At 40.9% G+C, this 20769-nt stretch overlaps 1 protein-coding gene across 1 annotated transcript in view; it reads left to right on the forward strand.

The window, feature by feature from the left end:
* The window catches only part of SMAD3 (SMAD family member 3), a 79549-nt gene that overhangs the window by 43548 nt on the left and 15232 nt on the right, over positions 1-20769 (forward strand). Inside the window, exons 2-5 of the mRNA XM_030015347.2 lie at positions 13206-13399; positions 14278-14412; positions 15122-15196; positions 17015-17065. Coding sequence (XP_029871207.1) covers positions 13206-13399; positions 14278-14412; positions 15122-15196; positions 17015-17065 — 455 coding nt within the window. The remainder of the gene's footprint in view (positions 1-13205; positions 13400-14277; positions 14413-15121; positions 15197-17014; positions 17066-20769) is intronic.

The following is a 20769-nucleotide window of genomic DNA, read 5'->3' on the forward strand; positions in this document are numbered from 1 at the left end:
GTTTGGGAATGGGATAAGGAAAATAGAGAGGAGTTGGACTTGCTAGTGTTTAATGTCTCATTGAGAGAGGGAGTTGGATCCTGTTACATACAAAGCAGACAGTTGGTGCAGACTCTTAGTAAATAGACTTAGTGCTGTGAGGAGGAGGTGCGATTGGTCATTGCCTGTGTGTATTTTAGAGCAATCAAATTTGTTTCTTGGAGTTGTTTTTTGAGGATGGAGTGGGTGTGTGGACCAAAGGCTTAGTCACGAGGGGAGGGGAAAGAAAACTCTCTTGACTTGTGAAATCAAATATTTGTGACTTATCCCATTGTTTCCCTACCTTCATGTAGCTTGTGCCCATATTCACTTGCTGTAGGAGTGAGCAGTGCTGCTAGATCTGTGTCTGCTTGTATTCCCTTTTGTAGCATTCAGGTATTCAGAGAGGATTGCCTGCTCTTTTGCACCTTTGGTGGCGTGCTTTCTCTCTCACTCTCACTCATGCCTTGGACAGCCCAGTAAGTATTTAGGGAAGGTGTAGGTAGGGAGACATCTCCCAATCAACAAAACCCAGAGGGTGCTTAAAAATGTGTGGATGATTCACTGGACGGCCCTCTGTTCTCTGAGTCACTGCTGACACAGGGACCTAGCAAGTGTATTATGCTGCTAAAGAGGAGACATAAAAAGAAGGCCATAATTGACTGTTACCTCTATATGCCTCATCATGTTGTTTTAGAGAAGCTGGGTGGTGTTCCTGGGTCTCCTGTCTGCATTTCATCTTGAGTAGTTATTGTGGTTTGCTTCTAAAGTTTTCCTCAAGCTTTGATTTGGAGTGAGTGGTGGTGGTCTTCACGTTGACCATGAAAGTGCTGTAGTGTTGCTGTGAGCTGTTAAGCAGCATTTTAGTGTTACTCTCATCTTGGCTATACCACAAAGATGGACAGATCTGTTTGTACACTTGTATGGTTTTGAAATCATTTTAAAATTTGAAGAACTGAAAATTGTTTCGTCTTCTGTGGATTCCCCTTTCAGGTCACAGCAGAGGGATGCTGGTCTACTGCTGCAGGCCAGGTGGAATCTCTCTTGTGGCTTTAAAGAGCTTCCAGTCTTCATCTAGCATTATTGCTCAGGCCAGTACTCATGAAGGTTGCCAGATGGCAAGGTGATAGGAGGCCTGGGAAAGAGAGGCCTGTGTGGTTACAGGATGGGAGCAAAGAGGAGGAGAGTTGTGCTTCCAAACAGCATTCCTTGCCCCTTTTGTGAGTGCCAAAACCACACACGACAGTCCAGCCAGACTCCTCTGTGGCTGGCATTAAAGGCACCAGCCAAGAGGGGCCAAAAAGAAAATGAGGAAGAAAAACATCCCTTGTTTCTGGAATTCTGCTGATAGCTTTCCATAATTTGGCTGATAATGGCTGGCAGTGTCACTGTCACCCTGGACCAGCTGCCAAAGACACCAGCCACTCGTTCCCGCTGCGTCACCCTGCCCTACCAACGTTTGACAGAGGACGATGTGCAGTTGGCATGAAAATCAAAAGCAGCTTTAAAATGTGCTCTGGCTTTTTCAAGTACAAACTAATATTTACCTGTGAGTCTGCTTCCCTCCTTGTTCCCCTCTCCTTGGCAAGCCCTAGGTTTGCTTCTAGTTTCAGCTTAGTGTTTAAGCATTTATCCAGTGAGGTTCCCAGGATGTGAATATTAAATATTCTTTTTAGTTTGGAGAGAGGGAAGGGGGAGATGACAACAGGAAAGCTACCTGAAATGGCTGTCTGTTACTTAAATGTGAGTTTTGATGCAGTTGATATTTTCAGCTGTTCGTTAAGGACACCTCATGGAAAACTTTTGAAAAACATCTCATTTGGGAACAGTTCTGTCTCCTGTGGTGGTTGAAGGGTGACCTGTTACGTGTTGTTTTTTTCTGGACTCTTCTTTAATCACTTCTTGCCTAAGTTTTTATTACTACTGACATTTACATGAAAATAAGGTATTTGTGTTGATTTCAGCTACGTGCTTTTTCCTGCTGCCTTTTATGTCATATCAGCTGGATTTCCATGCAAGCAATAGTAATGATAAAACCTTTACAGGAAAGGTACTGTGCACGCACATGCTTGAGATCCTGTTTGGATGATAAGAATGACTTAGCGTGATACTGATACGTGCTTTATAGAGCTGTTATTCATGCTGCTGTGCTGCTCTCCCACACATCCTGCATTAGTCAGAGTTAAGCATTGAAATGATACATCCTTGCTCCCAGCCATATCACCGGTGCAGAGCTGGTGCAGTTTAGGGCAGGGGAGAGTGAAGGATAGAGGGAAAACATCTGTGCTTGTGTTAGTGCTGCTTTCCTTCAAATAGATAGTGAGTGCTGCAGATCTTGATGGGAAAACGGTGCATCCTGATAGAGCGAGCAACATGTACAAGTGTGATTTTTGGTGAACGAGGGAATTCCTCATGTCTTGCAGCATGGGGAAAATACTCTCCTGCCCTCATTTTCTCCAAGTTTTCTAGTGCGTTTTTTTTTTTTAAACATAATATGTAATTTAGGAAAGCAGAATTGGGCTTCCATGAATAAGATAATTATCTTGACTGGAGGGGATGGTGGAGGGAGTGACTTTCTCTTGCTGCATGGCACGTCTGCTGTGCTATTAGGCTGCGAGAGGTAGCCTGAAAAACAATCTTTCAACTGATCTGTAGATTTACTAGAAGAAAGGAAGCTTTCAGGTAGGCCACATACACGGCTTCCTTTTTTGCTGTTAAGAGTTTTTGGTGGGGGAAAAAAAGATTTCAGCTGAAGCATTTTCCACCTCTCTGGTACAAATAACTCTCTTGTCTTATTGTATAGAAACAGTCCCCCAAATAACAAACCAAAAGCCCTTAACACCACCTCCTCTTTTCCCTCACCCTCCTCAGATGTGTTGTAAAACCTGATTATGACACAGAGAAGTTTACAAAGTTGTTCCTCCAAATACACACAAACTCTTGCAGAGTCTTGAGTCTCTGATTTCACTAGTAATTACAGACATAAGAGACTGTAAAATATTAACTTCTGTGGGCTTTTAATGAGGCATTTCATCTTAAATCTGCAGCATTCCCCTAAGACATCACACTCTTTTAGGTTTACTTTTTAAGCTGGATTTCTCCTGCCTTGCTGGTGACTCATAATTAAGGAAGTCAGAGTTGTAAAATTAACACAGCCTTCTTCCACTACCCTTTTCACCTCTCTCACGCAGCACACACCTTCTCTTAACTCCTTGTGGAAACTTCAAGGCTTGTTTTGGTAGGGGAGGTAGTTCTTTGTCATCAGGTCCAAGGAGGAGAGTCTGTGAGAATCTGCTCTGTGATGAAATACGCAGTCTACACATGGGAAATGATTCATGCAGAACTGATTCATTAACAACTTGCAGGATGCCAGAGTGGGTCGGAGGCTGGGAAACCTCGATTGGAAAAGAGAGGTGGTTAATTGTTTGGGAGAATGGGAGAGACTGAAGGCTAAGGAACCCAGACTAAAGTTTTTGTAAGCAAGCTGCATTTTGTTTAAAGTTGATCAGCCTTAATGAAGAACAGGTCCTCATCACGGAGCCATCTGAGCACATGTGTAGCTCTGCTGTTGAATGGATCCCAAAGGACATCCCTGCAGAGGGGCTCGCGGTGGGGGAGGTTGTTGGATGGAAGTGTGAGCATTTGTGGGATTGGGTCCTCTTGTTTGTGGTATGCTGTTAATTAGTACTGGTTGTGCAAATAATTATATATCGGAGTTGCTGTTAAAGCAACTTGAAAAGCAACATAATGTAGAGCCAGTGGAATTAATGGAAGACTTAAAAGGCCTATGTAATTCAAGGAAAGTATCAATCTATGTCTTTAAGTACCTGAGTTGCTTTTGAAAATGGGAGATGGGCACTCTGGAAAATTTCACCCTGGATCTTGTTATCCATGCGGGGGAGGTACAAACCCAGATGTCAAATCTTGAAATAGCTGCTTTTCAAATTACAGGAAAAGCAGAAGCATTTTCACTATATAATAAAGAAAATAACAGCAACGAACCTCGAGTAGCCTCAAACTATTCCAAAAAAGATAATTGGAGGCTGTAGCACAGTGTATTTTTAGTTATATCTGCTATAAAGTAAACATGTTCTTTGCCCAGGACCACCAAAAATGTTTCCATAAGAAATGTTGGCTTTGTCCCAACTTGATAGAATGCACAAACATTTGTCTGAGAAGTCAGTTCGACTCCTGGTATTTATATGAAGTTTCTGTTGAAGGCACTGGCGATTGTATATATTGTGAAGGAGAGTCCAAGGTCTTAAAACTGTCATTTTTCAACACTCACTATGATAATCACTTTTGCTTTTGTTAGCAGACATATATATTTGGGGCAACAGTTCTTGGTGTGAGACTTCTATCTAAACATTGTGCAGTATATTAGTTTCTTTTCTCTTTCAGCAATTAAGAAGCATCTTCTTTTCTTGGTTCTTTTGCTCTGGTTTTATTTGGGCTATATCAACAGCCAATGCTAATTTGCAAAGCTCTCCTGACTTCAGTGAAAATAGGGCGATTTTTTCCCTACAGTATCAAGAAGGTGCATGTTGAAGCTAGATATTAGATATAAATCAGTGTAAGTACCATGGAAGCTAACAGAATAACTGAGTTTTACAGCAGCTTTGCTTTTCTTCTTCTTTTTTTTTTTTTTTTTTTTTTTGATTGCTAGCAGGACCATGTGCTCCAGTTATTCAGTCTATCTTGAAATACTTTTGTTTTGAATGCACTCTGTGTGGTGGAAGATAATCAGAATCTCTTTGGCATTTCCATCCGTCCATTTTCTCCTTATGAAACTCCTCTGAACATACAAATACACAGACCTATCAGTATGCCTGGAATCTCCTCAGAGAGAGGAAGTTGCTGGTTCGGTTGGATGAAAGTGTGTTGGGTTTTGGATTTCATGATTGGAGTTGAACACAGTATTCTGGGAAGAAATGACAAACTCATGTGATAAATGACTTTTCAAAAATGCACGCTCCTTTTGAGAGGCTGAGCTTCTTACTGTGTCCGTTTCCTCCACCCCCAGTCCCCTTAAGGCTCAAGCACAAATAAATTTAGATGAGTCTGACACAGATTTGGGCAAATAAACTTTGCTGAAATAAATAAAAGGACTAGGACTGCTTAGAAAAACTGTATCTCAAATTTAGAGGAGTTGCAAAAATAATGTAAAAAGTTACATTTGCTCCAGAAAAGGTAACTGGGAAAGGGCTTGTATGCAATACCTTCAGAAACACTTGTGGCCTCAGATTCCACTTACATCCCTTATTCTCTACTAATTTCTATTCATGCTAAATTAGTAGTTGTGAATTACCACTTTCTTACCAAAATAAAGCTTGTCTGATCTGCCTCTTGCAATGAAAGCAACGATAGTTAAGGGTTTTTTACCTTGCTTTGCTGATAGCTGTGGGCTTCCCGAGGGTAGAGGGGTACCATCAGAGACATTTTAACTGCATAATTTCTGCTGCAGTTATTAGAAATGGTGTGTCTTCAGTTTTGTGCCTTGCTGTTGAATTCATTGCTTTCCTTTGAAATGTCAGTAGTAGAAGAGTGTACCTTTTCTGAGAACTGCCATCCACCTTGCAGGTCCAAGTGCAATTGGACAACTGTAGGTGGCAGAAATATTGGGATGTATATTAGGAAGTTTAGAACTGGGTTTATGATTAAGCCTTAATTAAGCATTAGGATATATTATGTCCTTTCTGGGGTAGGAGGGTGAAGGACATGCATGGTTGGGCCTCTGAAGTATCTATCTTCTGTGCTACTGGCTGTCAGAAAAAGGAGGTAGAAGAGATGTAGGGGCATATAATTACAAAACGGCTAAAAATAGAGGAAAAGGAGCTGGGTTTGATAGCCAATAGCCAATATCCTGTAACTGTGGCATAAGCAGAAGTGGTGTAAATAACGGAGATTAGTAAAAAGTACAGAGGAAAAAAATAGTTAGATTGTGATACTACCTGACAGAACAAGATCTATCTGTAGCTTTAAAGAAATCTACATTAAACTAAGTTGTTATTTGCATGCCAGTAGGGAGTAGAAGTGGACACAGAAGAGAGCTGTGGAGTACAGGACAAGCAGAAGGTGGCTTTAGAGAAGCAACAATGGACAGACAGTTTATGGTAAACCAATAAAACGTACTTATGTCTGAATCTGAAATTAGACTCTGAAAAATATGGTCTCAAGGCACCTGCTAAAGAGCTTAGCATTACTGGAATCTTAGTAAGTGACTCATGCTGTCATAATCTGATCCTGACATCAACTCTCCGTGCTGTATTTCTTCAGCTTTTGAGTGTGGGGGAAGGGGAAGTCTGCAAAGCCTTAGTAAAGACTGAGAGATGTAAATAGGCAGTTAGAAGCCCACACAAAGTATATTGGTAATTTCTGTATTGTCAGCTACTTTTCAAACCGAGAACAAACGAGACTTGAGTAGAAGAATTATGCAGCATCAGAAGAAATGGGAATTGCTCTTCACCTTTAAAATCTTTACCTGATACTGCAGGCTGTAGATTCTAGCAGCCTCTGTTCAAGACTTCATGGCCAGCAGATGCGTGGAGCTGTGCCACCCACTGGCTGTGATCCTGTGCTTACCTGTAAGTACACACACAAGGGACTGCCCAAAGGGTGTGATAACCTTTGCATGGGTTCCCAAGCTTTGCCCGTTGCTGCTTCTTTGTGCCTTTGCCGCAGTGCTTATGCTCCTGTTAGCAACTCATTGCAAAGGTCAGAAGCATCTGAAGTCAGCTACCATCTGCAAACATAGAGGAGATGTGTTTTTCTTCTAAATTCAAAGGAGGAATTTAGTGGGAAGAATAAGCAGTGCAGATGAGAGAGTTACCAGCACAAAATAGCGGTGATCTTTGATAGCATTGAGGAGGTGATGAACTCCTTATTCCTGGTGTTGGCTCTGACACAAACTTTTCTTTTGCTTTGGGAGGATCATTTAACTTCATTGCTTTGGGGGCAGTAAAAACTTACCCTCTGCATAGAGATGTGTTGCAAATTAGATGTTTGTTAATTCTTTTAATCTTCTATAAATTTAAGTGCTAAGTAGAAGTATTACTTATTAGCTTCCTCTATGGCAGTGTGATAATGTGCATTGCAAACCTCGGTTTGATGCAGTTACGTCTATTTCTAGAATTTGAATGGCAGTACTGTTAAAACTCCACCAGAAATTGGAAAATTCAGTGATGCTGAGCAAATTGAGGGGAAAGGGATGGCAAGCGATCAGCTTTTGAATTACAAATGTGCTGCATGGGTCATTTTTTTTATTCAGTGTTGTTCATTTGGCCAGTATTCAGGGAAAGTTGAGATTTTATCCAACTTTTCAGTGAAGCCCTGTGGATATTGCAGTACTCTACACACAAAAGTAGATTCTGCTACAAGAATAAATGCTTATTTTCCTGGTGCACCAGACCAGATGCAGGGCCAGTAAGGAACTACTTATGTTTTGTGCTTAAGAGAAAATCACAGCCTGTGGCCATAGTCCTTGGTGCATTTTAAAGCATACTGGCAACTTATTTGTCATGGTTTTAAAAATCAGCTTCTACTCGTGGTTTTTAATAAGAATGCCTTAGAAATGCATAACTTAAACTTTTTCTTCCTGATTGTTTTTCTCTTTTCCTTACCCCTTTTTGCACATGCTGGTGTTACTGGATACTTGAGCTTTCAGGCATTTTGCTCTCTTGGAAGATTAATGACAGGGATATAAAACTGATGGGTTTTGCAAACAGGAGTGTATGTGTGTGAATGGTAAGGGGAGGGAGTGGATCTCTGATGGGGTAAATCTGAAACTTGACAAACCCCCCTTTGTAATATCTTATTGCTTATATCACTGTGCTTAATTTGCACTACTGCATTCCACTGATTTTAACTTCACTTTTAAAGAAGGAGAGTGGGTTCAAGGAAGAGTTTCATTACCCATCTAGAGGAAAGATAGCTGTAAAATGCTCAAAGGGAAAAATAAGAAAAATAAGAAATAACAAGTACATCTTTTAAAGTGTGGGGTTTGTTTTTTTTCTTTCCTGATTTAAGATCTTACAAATTAAATCAGGCTTCAAAACAAAACCAAAAAACCCACACACAATAACAGCAACAAAAACAACAAAAACCCCAACCCCAAACAACAACAACAAAAAACCCCAATCATGCCTGGAAATCAAATTCCTGTTATGCAGTGTAATGTTCTCCTATTTACTCCTCAATCTTTTCAGACAGTTAGAGAAGATTGTTTAAAAAAAAAAAAAAGCTTCAGTGTTTCTGTCATTCTTTTTTCCTCCCTTCTCTGTTTTTGCTATTAAAAGTCACTGTTGCCCTTTGTTCTTTGAGCAACAGTTGTCTGGACAGTTTGGAGTAGTAGTTTCATGTGTTAAACTTTGCTAGCAAATGGCTTGTAACAACATGTAACAATGGATCCTGAGGGGTTTTTTGTTCGTTTCTTATGGACACTGCAATGGTGTCCTGACCATGCCTTATGCTGTTGTGCAAGAAATTAAACTACCTGACTGCATTCCTGGAGTCTTGGTCTCTCTTTCTTCATTCAGTATTTTTTAATCTCTGGTTGTAACTGCCCTAGGTGTGGAGTAACCTCTCCACTGGATACCTCTTGATCATGTTTGAATGCACCATATTGTAACCCTCAAGCTTTTGGCAGACTTCTTGGGCATCTTTTACCAAGCACTGAGTCTTCTGAGCTGTATCCTACCTGCGGGATATGGGTGCACAGTCATTATCTTTATTGCTAACACCCACAACATGGGCTGGGACGAACATGCTGTGAGGCACCAGTCTGCTCTCCTGCCCCAGCACAGCCATCCATCAGGTCTGCTGGCCACACAGTCATCATTCAGGTGGGGAAGTGCTGGTGTCTGCTGTTCTTCTCAATGGGCTGATCCTTGACATCACTGAGCCGCTGTCTTCCTCCTCTCTGCTTCTTCTTTGTCTTGTCTTATCAGGACTTTATTTTTCTGGATCATTGTTGAGTTCATTTCTTTATTATAAACCACTGCTAACTGGTATCAGCTCAGCAATCTTGCTGGGTTCTGGCTTTGTTTTTACTTTATCTTGCAGCCTCTCATAGCCTACATGCTCTCACACTCTCAGGCGGTGATAACTACAGCTCATCATATTTGCCTTGGTAAAACAGGCTTGTGCATCACAATATTTTCTTGTTCTTATCTTGCAAGTTCAGGATACATACTAGTTGTGGAAGATGCCCTAGAACACCCTCTGGCAGTGAGAGTCTGCATCACCCGCTCGGTCTGAACATAGACACTGTGAAAAGATCTCTTTACAACTTTTGCTATTTAATCCCACCATGCAGTATAGAGGCACTTTGAAGGTATGGTGTCCCACCAAAATAAATGGTGATGCTTTTGGAGAGAACCATCTAATACTGAATTTTTGGCCAAAGAAGCTTTGGTATTTTTAAAAGAAATCCTGTTAGGTGGTATGGAATCATAAATGTATCAAGTCAGTTGTACAGGGGCATCCTCAACACAGGCTGGTTAAAAGAAAGGTAAGAGGGAGGAGCAATTCAGTAACCCAATGGAAATTTTCGTGCTTAGATTCTGCTAATTTTAATGAAGCCTGGATGTGCTGAGCTCTCAGGTGGTTTAGGGATACTTCAGCCTGGAAGATCAGACTGTTCTTCAGAACAGGACCAAGAAAGGGTAGCAGTTGTGTGCGGTATGGAGTTTATTATCAGATTACTCTGCACATGGATGTGAGACACACCCCTGCCTGGGTCATCCCTGAGGGCTGTGGACTCCAGAGATGGCGAGCCAGTCAAATACATCCTCAGCTGTGGTGCGTGCTAACAAAAGTATATACTAACTCATCTTGCACCAGCTTTTGGCTTTCATCAGGTTCCTCTGAGAAATGTTATAGCCTGCTAACCCATGAAAAAGGGGATAGTCTTCTGCCGAGTTAGAGAGCTGAGCCAGCTTGTGGTACAATGCTGAGGGGACAGGAGCCAATGAAGGAAGGGAGGAGTTGAGATAGGGCAGAACTGTGGGAATGGGAATGTGTTGGACAGAAGGAAGACCATCTCACCAAGGCAGTGCTAGTCCTGTAGCTTGGTGCAGCTGCCCTTAAGAATGCAGCCTAGATAATTTATAAGTGAGATGACGGGGTGCTCAAGACAGTTCTCGTGCTTGATCAAGTGTTTGCATCTACAAATGAGCATTCAGTTAGCTAATAAAGACGTGGCAATTCACTGTGGCAATGGGAGGGCTGTATCTACACAAAAAGCTGCCTTTAGAGCACGGTGTTTGCTCATCTAACCTTGTGTCCCATCTCAGCCATACCAGTTATTTGTTGCTTTGGAGAAAATACTCCTTGAGGATTGAGGCAGGACAGCAGAAAGAAATAAAGCTGCCCTGTTACTTAGCCACATTCTTCCCAAGAACATGCAGACAATGTTGTTTCGTCTCAAGTCCCTTCGCAGAGAGCCTGAGGAGAGATTTCACAACCATAAAAATGTAATTAGCCCTCAGGGCTTTGGGGAAATATAATTTCTTTTACCTTATCTCCTTATTGGGGGGAGAGGGGAGAAGGGAGGTTATTATATCTGAAAATAAAACATATGGCTCTGTCATTTATAAAAGTCTTTTTAGATAAGATTGTAGAGAAGTCCATCTCTTCTGCCTTATAGACAGCATTCATGCCATGAGAAATGGTAGATAGCAAGCACAACACGTTTTCCACAGCGTGCAGTCTCTGCTAACAAAAACGAGTAGCTGTGATACTAGTGGTTGAGAGCTATGTTATGCTTTTAGGCTTTTTGTTTTAGATAACCACTGAAGCTGTTTAGGATTTGGGGACTGTTCAGACAACAGTGACTTGGTGCCTCTCTCCACTGTCTCCTGCGAGAGCTTTGTCAGCAGAAGGGCTCCATTAACCTGGGAGGCCAGGGCTGCTGCATCCAGAGAGTGAGTCAGGCATGTGGATGTACTGGCTCATCTTTTGTTAAGACTTCATAGCTTTTACCAAGAACCCTGGGGTGATGGGAAGAAGTGCACTTTACCTTCCAGCTGTCTGGGAAGTCTGTTGTAGGTATAAAAAATTTCTTCTATCCTGGGAAATGTAGGGAGAGACCCATCCTTGCAAGTAATCCCAAACTCATACACACTTTGTGTTAGTCCCCCCCCATCTCAGCTGCTAGCCCCAACCCAAATCTGTCCATCCTGCTGTGATGTCCGTCTGCTGAGGGTGACTGGGAACAGTAAGAACACTTGCCACAGTTGTATCTTCTGCGGCTACTTGGAATAATCCCTCTGAGTCTTCTTTTTTCTCCTTTACCCTCACTTAGATGCAAGATATCCTTCCGAGCGGGCAAAGATGTTTGAAAGAGGAACAGAAAAGCAGTCCTGTTTTGTTCCTTATATCAGCCTACTCTCTTTTTATTAAATTTAGTATTTTCACACTTTTGGTATACATTTTTTTTTAATTTTTCCAAATTGACAAGTTTTGGGGTCACGTAAGTCAAGTCTTGGCCCCATTGAATTAAATACCAAGATTTCCACTTTTCACAGGAGATCCGTTCTAGACACTGGCGCCCTCCTTGTGAGTCTTCCACCTGGGAAGACCGATTTCTGCTTTTCTGTCCTCAGAAGGAGCTTGGCATAAGAACACAGTTGGAAAATGTGCGAGATACTCAGCTGGTCGGTCACCCCATCACAGAGCAGTCTAAAGAGTGAAGTCTGAAGAGAATGTGTGACCCATAAATAACAGGCACAAAATGAAGAAATACATACTATAAATACATACTATAAATAATAACTGTGGGCGTTGTGCATTTTTCAGGGCTGCAATATACTTGCAGGTTTTAGATGTTTTGTAACATGTACCAGCAAGTCCCTCAGTGCTGGCTTAGACTCCTTATATACTTCATACGTAACAGTTATATGACATGTTTTCCTGCTCCCGTAAATCAAGTGCTTGTCAGTAATAGCTTGAATTGGTTGTGTTTTGCCTTCCTCGTTGTTGTAGCAGTGTTTACAAGAGGTGTGCATGTTACCAAGCTCTGCCAGAGAAGCTTTTGGGAAAACTCTCTTAGGGCAGCCAAGACTAGCGCAACCACTGTTTGAATAATTGTTTGTGTGTTTTGGTTTGGTTTTGTTTTGTTTTTCTAGATTGGCTGCCAACACAAAGAACCAAGGGAAATAATTCCGAGTAAAATTTCAATTTTCTTTTTTTTTTTCTTTCCTTGACAAATTAAAAATAGAAATATTTCATTTCACCAAACCTCTGAAGTGTTTCGTTTTGGTCATTAAGAAAACCAAGGGAAATGAAGGGTTAGACTTCAAAGAAAGTGCCTGGGGGCAGTTCCCATTCAGTGGCTCAGGGAGTGGAGCCCTCATTCAGGATGGAGGAGACCCTGCTCCAATTCTTTCCTCTGCTGGAGAGGATTTGAACATGCTTGTCTTGCTTCCCAGGAAGGTTTGCTAGGAACAGGCTATTCTGAGGTGAGGATAGGATTAGGAGAAAAATGAGTTGGAGGAGACACGGGCTAGATGTAAAAACAAAAGTAAGCAATCCTGAAAAAAACTATTTTTTGCTTTCAAGCTGCAATTTGGAAAATGAAACTGGAAACCTTGCTTGTTTGTAATGTTCGTGAACACTGTTTAAAGAAAAGGCATCTATATCAATTTTGGATGGTTTTGTCACAATGGAAATTCATGTGTCTCTGTATTTTAAAAGTCCAGTTTTATTAGCACATATTGTAAGATGTAATCCCTTTACGTGCACAGCATAAATTGTTGAGAGCTGTGCAAATGGCCTGTTCATTAGGACACACATAAATGCTTCAGAATTTCCACTAAATTGATGTATTGTTACTTGCTGTAGCTCTTGTCTCTGCCTCCAAATCAACCTCTTTTCAGAAAATGAATAAATCCAGAGCAGGGCTGTTCTATAAAACAAACATTTTGCAGTTCTCGGAGATAACTTCTTGGCCTGAAGACTGGGAGCGGAATGCCTCCCTGCAGCACTGTCTCAGCGGGTTTTGGTGACTAGCACCTTTTGGATTGCGTCAGAATACTGCATTTGCTGGGCAGCCTATGCTTTGAGCCTGCTGCTGAACTCTGCAGTCTTCACATTAGGTTCCCCTGTGTAGTGTTTGATGGGATGTGGTCAGTACTACACATGTATTAATGCCAGTCTAAATTGCTGTCATCTTTATATTCTGACTGCAGATCATTAGATGGCCGGCTGCAAGTGTCTCACCGGAAAGGTCTTCCCCATGTGATCTACTGCCGGCTGTGGCGATGGCCAGACCTTCATAGCCACCATGAGCTGCGTGCCATGGAGATGTGCGAGTATGCCTTTAACATGAAGAAGGATGAAGTCTGTGTGAATCCTTATCATTACCAAAGAGTGGAAACCCCAGGTACTGCTGGCCCTCTGTCCAGATACCTCAGCTTCTTGGTACCAGCGTAAGGGATTTATAAGTGCATTTCAAAATTGAATAAAGCAGCAGGCGTAGGGTTTTAAAACCAAAGTGTATCTATTATTGATGGTAATCTCTTACTGTATGCAGTAGAATAATTTATGAATCTGCACTTGGGGGGAAATTTCATTTTAAATCGATAAAATCCAAGTTGAGCAGGTTGCATTGTTGCCAGGTTCCTAATGTGGCATTGTATGCCTGTAAACAACACACACATGTAGTAGATACAAGTATGAACTACAGCAGTGTTCTGTGTATCCCCAATTGTTGGTATTAAATTAAGGATAAACTTAGTGTTAAGTTGAAGTGGGTCTAAGAATAGCTCCCAACACAACTGAACTTCCTGTTCTGAAGTCTCCTCCTGCCTCTGAAAGAGACTTTCATCTGGAACTGCAGATAGTTCTGCTGCATGTCAGTACAAATCTGCAGAACCAGTCTGGATGTTTATGCTAATCCTACTTTGCTGTTTCATTTTATGTGAAATTTATTCCTTTTGAATTATGTGGTATAACTTCTCTTAAATAATTTTTCAAGAAGACCTGTTTCTTTGCCTTCGAAGGGGGAGACAGACTAGGTGTGTTCAGATAAGCATGTATCCCATCCCCAGCTGAGATACGTTAAGAATAGCATCTTTAACTGCTGCTGTTATTTCAGAAGCAAGTATCAAATTGTGTCCCTTAATTAGCAACTTTGGTGTTGCATGTATTTAAGGGTGTTACTCCAAACTGGTTTCTCTTCATTTTCTAGCGTTTCAGTAATTTTATTTTAAAGCTGTTAACGTTGCTGTTCTATTTTTTTTTTTGTTTCCATTTGTGCAGTGTTACCTCCAGTGCTGGTGCCTCGGCACACAGAGATCCCAGCTGAGTTTCCGCCGTTAGACGATTATAGTCATTCTATTCCAGAGAACACTAACTTCCCAGCAGGTATCGAGCCACAGAGCAACTACATTCCAGGTACTGTATATCGTCCATACAGCAAGCGGAGGGAAAAGAGTCATATTGCACAGTGAATCGTGTCTATGTATGCAAAGCTGGATGACTGGAAAGTCTTTCTTTCCATTGTTACTATGAAGCTAAGGAGTGGGAACCTATACAAAAATAGATGAAAGCTGTAAATGTAGACACACAACAGTGCTGTTTATAGTTTTGTTTTGTTTTCTTTTCTTTAAACTCACCTCTTCCTTTCAGTAGTACATACTCAGTTTATTGTGGAATCTAAAGCTGAATGTTCCTTTAACAAGTTTAGATTTGAATGAAATTCAGCCATTTTAATTTGAGTAAAACTCTCTAGATTTCTGATGGAATTGAGCTCTTCTATTTATGTATCTCTTTTACAAGCAATTTACACCTTATTTGCATGGACAAGCTATGCAGCTGCACACCAGGAAAGGAAAAATACGTGGACAGAAAACTGTCTACATGGCTTAAAGTTTTATGGGACTGAAAATTTGGATTTTTTTGTTTCCCCCTCTCCTTTGTTACTCACAAATATGCTATGGCTATCATCCTGGTTGTGCCAGCTCCTCCTTTCAGCAGTCTGATGAAGAAAAGTAATAAAAAAGAAATTTAGCTCCTTGTGAACAACAAAGTAAATGGTTTTGGTGTCTGAAATCCAGACTTTGCATCCAGTTGCAATGACAGTATGATCATTTTATGCTTCTAGAGACACCTCCTCCAGGCTATTTGAGTGAGGATGGAGAAACTAGTGACCACCAGATGAACCCCAGCATGGATGCAGGTAAGTCATCTTTTGCCATTTGCTGCAGCTTTCTAGGTCATATCAGAGACTCTTTTAAAGTTTTTTCTTTGGGGCACTGAAGATCGGATGGTGGTTTGAGGTATTTTGTCCCTGTAGGAGTGCAAAATGTAGCCTGACATCTCATGTAAAGCACAGGGCTGTATGTTTTAGAGCTGCTGGTGAAAGGTACAGCATGTTCTTGTTCTCCCCAACATCCATCATTAGATACTACTAAGCAGGAGCCTGAAACAGTGGAGACTCATCTAAGGATGATAGTTTGTGTTGTATTTGCATCTGGGCATCTGTATGCACATGAAAATTTTGCACGTAGCTGGCACTTTTCTGCAGGGCATTTTTCTGATCGCTTAGTTGTTTACATACTTAAATGTCCAGTTTAACTGTATTTGAAATGATCACTAGCAGATTTGTTTTTAAATGGGTTTATAATTTAGTGCATTTGTCATTTAGTCTGTGTTCTCGCTCATTGCCAAGAAAACAAGTAACCAAGTTTAGAATGAACAGCCTTCCTGTTTGTGCTAACCTGTATCAACACTTTAAAATTAAACATGCAGGTCTCATCTTTCTGGGAGAAACTGTTTAAGGTATCTTGTTGATCTTACACTCACACTGCTTGTGAGTAAGAACCACTGAATCAGACTCTGAATTCATAGAACTTTTGCTTGAAAAGCAAAAACACATCCTTGGTTAGAAGGGCTGATGCTTTACAAGAAGGATATGCAAATACATGGCACTTTCATAAAGATAGACATGCAGAACCTAATTAATGCAAATACTGCACACAAATATCTTGGTTACTGTGCATGTCTTCAGCCGTAGAACATACGTGGGATTCTAAAAGAGGGATGACTGATTTGCAGTCTTTCACCGCAGTTGTACAGATGGAGGAAGGCAGTGTGGGTTGGTTTGTCTACATGAAACACAAGCCTATTGACATAATCCATTTCAGTGCATACAATTATTGGTAGTGTTGTTGACATGTGGAATGTATGTATGACTTTTTGAAAGTGGACTGGAATAGGATGGGCCTGGAAGATGCTATAAATACCCAATTTATGTTCAAATGCTATATCCCTTCCTTCACATGTCATGGACTTCCCTCTTTACAGAAAAACAAATTTTAAAGAAACCAGCCAAACTCACTGTGAGAGGAAAAGAAAAAATGGGCTGTACCACCTGTCTGCATCCATGTGGCATCCAGAGACTGTGGAAATTGCCCTGGACATCCAAGTGCAGATATTTGAAATATATGCACAGAATTTGTGGACCAAATTGAAATGATTGGGGATAAAATTCTGACAGTTGTTTGGTCAGATCTGTATAGCTTGATACAATACTCCATTGTCCCAAAACCAGTAAGATTTGTTGATACCAAGTGGTATGTTTTCTACTGTTGTGAGTACGTTTTGTGCCTGGCAATGTAAAATTAAGCTCTTAAATGCCCAGCTAACTGGGTTTGGCTGTAGCTGTCATGATGGTACCTGGACCTTTGATAACTGCAAGTGAATGTAAAACTGACAACTGCATGCTCAGTTTTGAAAATTAATGGGTTAAGCTTAAGTGAATGCATTATGAAGATGCTTAGCAGTATTGCAGATGTAGCAAGTTGATATAAATAATAGCATTTGGAAGCTCATGTAAAGAGTAATCAACATCAGAGAAGCTGCTGGTGTCACAAAATGAGACTTAACTGAGAAGTGGGTTATCCCTCCAGCAAGCCTGGGCAGCACTGAAGATTTTCTGCAAGTGTTTTTCCTTGTGTAGATGCCATTCTAATACTTACAATGTCTTGATTTTCAGGTTCTCCAAACTTATCACCAAACCCTATGTCTCCAGCACACAATAATCTGGGTAAGCATGTGATTTTGAGAAGTGTGTGTAATTACAGTCAAGGTACTGACATTTTAATGATGATGTTATTTCTTGAGGTTGTGCACTTTTGATGAGGTTGTGAGCACCGTTGATGTGCCTTTCTGCTAATCCTCTTTACTGTGATAACAGTGGTTCATAGTAACTCTATATGAAAGAAAGAAATCTGAACTTACATCAGAGTTAAATAAAGAAACAAGAAATGTTGGCAGACAAATACCAGAAAGAATGAGTGAAGGGCTGCTGCAAAAATACACTTATTTGATTACATGAATTTGCAAGGAATATATCCATCTGTTTTGCTGATGGGTTTGTGTCCTTATATTTTTAAAGGCTGCAGCTTGAGGTTAAATTTTGTCTCCTGGAAAGTTACTTTGTAAATTTGTAGTGCTTACTGGTCTCTTTTACAATACACCAGAGCATCTTGCAATTTTTTTTTTTATTATTAATTTGGTGTTACATTCATTATAGGGCAAATGCTGTTATCCACATATTGTGGACAGGGGGCTGAGGTTCAGAGCTACAGATTTGCCTGCACTGCTTTGTCAGCTCAGGCAATCATCTGCTTGACTGAAGGGCAGCAAATGCATTACATCCTCATGTAAACCCAGCTCAGGAGCAAACCCATGTCCCCTGCAGAGCAAGTGTGCAGTTACACATCACAGATAGGCATGGCCTTGAGGGTTTGGGTGGCAGTGGCTGGGGACTCCTAACAAAACTATGAGTGCTAGGATGGTGTCAGATCATAAGGTAAGTCTACCCGAGGGGCATCCCTGGACTGCATAGGGATAAAGCAGCCCAGAGCCCTCATGTCCCAGTGCCCTAAACCAGTGGAACAACTGATGGCCCAGGTGTATAAGTTGTTATAGTACGAAGCTCAGCATGGACTGAGCAGAGCAAAGTGGAGAAGGCTCAAAGTTGGTTGGTGCTGAAATGGAACACAGTCCAGTCCTAATAGGCCACTGCTGTCACTGATTCACTCCATAAACTGTAGAAAGTAAATAGGAGGAAAGCTGAAGAAGAAGGAATAGCAGTTGAAAAGGGCCTTTATCTTTGAGATACCATTAGAGGTTTTGTGGCTATCTCTGAACCTCTGTTGTCTTCTCAAATGGCTCTGCCCTTTATTTTCTTACCTACAGACATAAAAGGTCTGATCTTCATCAGTTTGAGCTCTTACCCTGTTTGAAATTGCTCTCAACGGTCTGTCATAAAAAGCACTCACAGCCCTGGCTAGCTGCAGGATCAGTTTCTCTAAATGCTCATTAAGCCAGCAGACAGAGGCCACTTGAGATTACTCTTGAATAACCATAGCCATAAAGTTTACATATGCTTTTAATCCTGGCACAGAGTACTTTGACACTGCTCCAAAATTTGTCAGTCATTGGCTGACTTGTAGGTATCTTGGGGCTGTTGAAGAGGGGATTTCTTCTCTCTTCTTCCCCCCCCCCTTTTTTTTTTTTTTTTTTTTTTTTAAAGCGTAGGATATATTGCCACGGTGCCACTAAATTTTTATTTGCTTTAACTGTTAAAGCCTAAGAAGAGAATATATGGCTAACTTATTTTTATTTCCTTTTTTCTTTTTTTGTTTGAATCCATTATGCTTCAGTGTGCTGCCTAGGAGTTGATGAGAATTTCTAGCAATTTTTTTCAACGTAAAAATAAAAAGCCAATTACATGTAACAAAACCAACCTGGCAAGCTGACTGTGGCATCTGCCTTACATAAGGAAAAAAGGAGTTTCTAGGAAAGAGGCCCCAGTGCATATCCTTTCTAACAAGGATACTAGTTATTAACACATGCTGCTCAGCTGATGGGCCTGTCAGATGTCTAATGTGCTGTCTGGTGACAAAAACTAAGTAGGAGCAGGTGTAGCTGGTTAACCACAAGGAATCTCTTTGTAGTCTAAGGAGCAGACATCAGAAAAGCATTTTAACTTACCAACATTAAAAGATAACTTTAAGTTTTGCAAGCCAAATATTTATTGCTCTTAGGCAAGACCTTCCACAAATTAAGAACTTCTTGTCTCTTTTAAAAATTTTATTGTAAATTTTTGCATGTGAGGAAGCTACAAAATAATAAATGAAATTGCACATAGCTAAGCAACTGTTAATGACTGTCAAATGACAAAGTTGTCTGCATCTGTACCTTGTAGATGGCATATCTAAAGGAGCTGCCTATAGCAGTGTAGGTGAAAACACCAGCAGCCCATCAGACCTTCAGCCTGATGGTCTCTGCAGCCCAGAAAGGAGTTACGTAGACTGTAACAGCAGAACTACTCAGCTTTGCAGGTTCTCTCTCCTATTAGAAGTTACTTGGTGGCTGGTGACCTGCAGTGTTCCTGCTTTTGCTGTGCTATATAATTCTGTGGATAAGCAGAATACTCCAGTGTCTAGGGCTGTACTTTCATCTGCAGAAGTTTAATCAGGCTTTCTCTGTATGTTTGTTAAGAAAATTGAATAGAAATTTAAAAAACACAACAGTGTGCAATGAGGAAAATTACCAGCAAGCTCTCAGCAGCAGAGTGCAGTGGGCTTTTGCGGTTTTGCCATTAGGAAAATAAAGTCACAGTATTGATGTCTGTTTATTTGACCAGAACTACCTGAAGCTTTTAAGACAGTTTACTTTGTGTAAGCTGAACTTTGGACTTAAATCCCATCCAGAGAATTACAAAGGCAATAAACTAGCATGAAGCAAACCAACTAGGACAATAGAAGCAAGGTTTGTTTGAGGTGCAATGTGTGTATTTCAGCATAAAGCTGTAAGACTGTAATATGGGGTTGAAGGAACTTAGGGAGTTTCATCTCCCCATTCACAGGCAGAAAAGTGTTGCAAGGTAACGTACTGGGTTTTTTTTTTAACTCCTTTCAGCTTGTGCATTTGATTTGGAAGCATTTTAGTTTTGGTCCAGAATTTCAGTTGTAAATTTTCAGTTGTCAAACATAAGCTTTAAGTGGAAGTTATAGATATCCAATGATCTCTTCTGTATTACTGAAATACAAACTGGAGAAAATACAGAAAGTAACCAAAATGAAAGGAGAGTTGCCAGCATTATGTGGACATTTGGAATGAAGTCAGGGAGTTTATGCTGGCCAAGGGCCAGGCCTGAGGTTGCATGCATATTGTTATTTGGAGTGAGGCAGTCCCTTGGTGTACAGGAAATCCATTGTCAGTGTTTGCTCCACAGAAGACTTGACGCAAAAGCTGTAGATGAAGTAAGCACATACCCTATGGTCAAATCCATCAGTAACATAAGCCTCTGTTACTCTCTGTGTTGAAACACTATTTCCCAAAGCAGTGAAAAGACAGCCCTTCCCAAAGTACAGAGGGGAAGGGAGTATGTACACCTATTTATCTTTTTGTTTCTGAGGAGGGAGTTAGAATTACTGGGGCTGCAACTAAGACAGTTAGATAACATATATCAGTAACTTCTGATATACATTGTGTATCAAATGCATTAACTGAAACTAGGATAACAACCGCTCTGATGCTCAGAGCACACATTGTAGAGAGTGCAAAGCAGCCAGCAGATTTTTTTCCTCTGCAGCTGAACAGATAGTACTTCCATCTTGTAGGGAAGATGCAGTATGGGTAGCATCCCAATATTCAGTGGACAATTGTGAAAGCAGAGCTGTAGTGAGTCAAGGTTGAAATTGTATGGAGACAATTCAGGCAGGATTTGCTTGGTTT

The sequence above is a fragment of the Aquila chrysaetos genome, chromosome 5 (assembly GCF_900496995.4).
Source record: "Aquila chrysaetos chrysaetos chromosome 5, bAquChr1.4, whole genome shotgun sequence".
NCBI lineage: Eukaryota > Metazoa > Chordata > Aves > Accipitriformes > Accipitridae > Aquila > Aquila chrysaetos.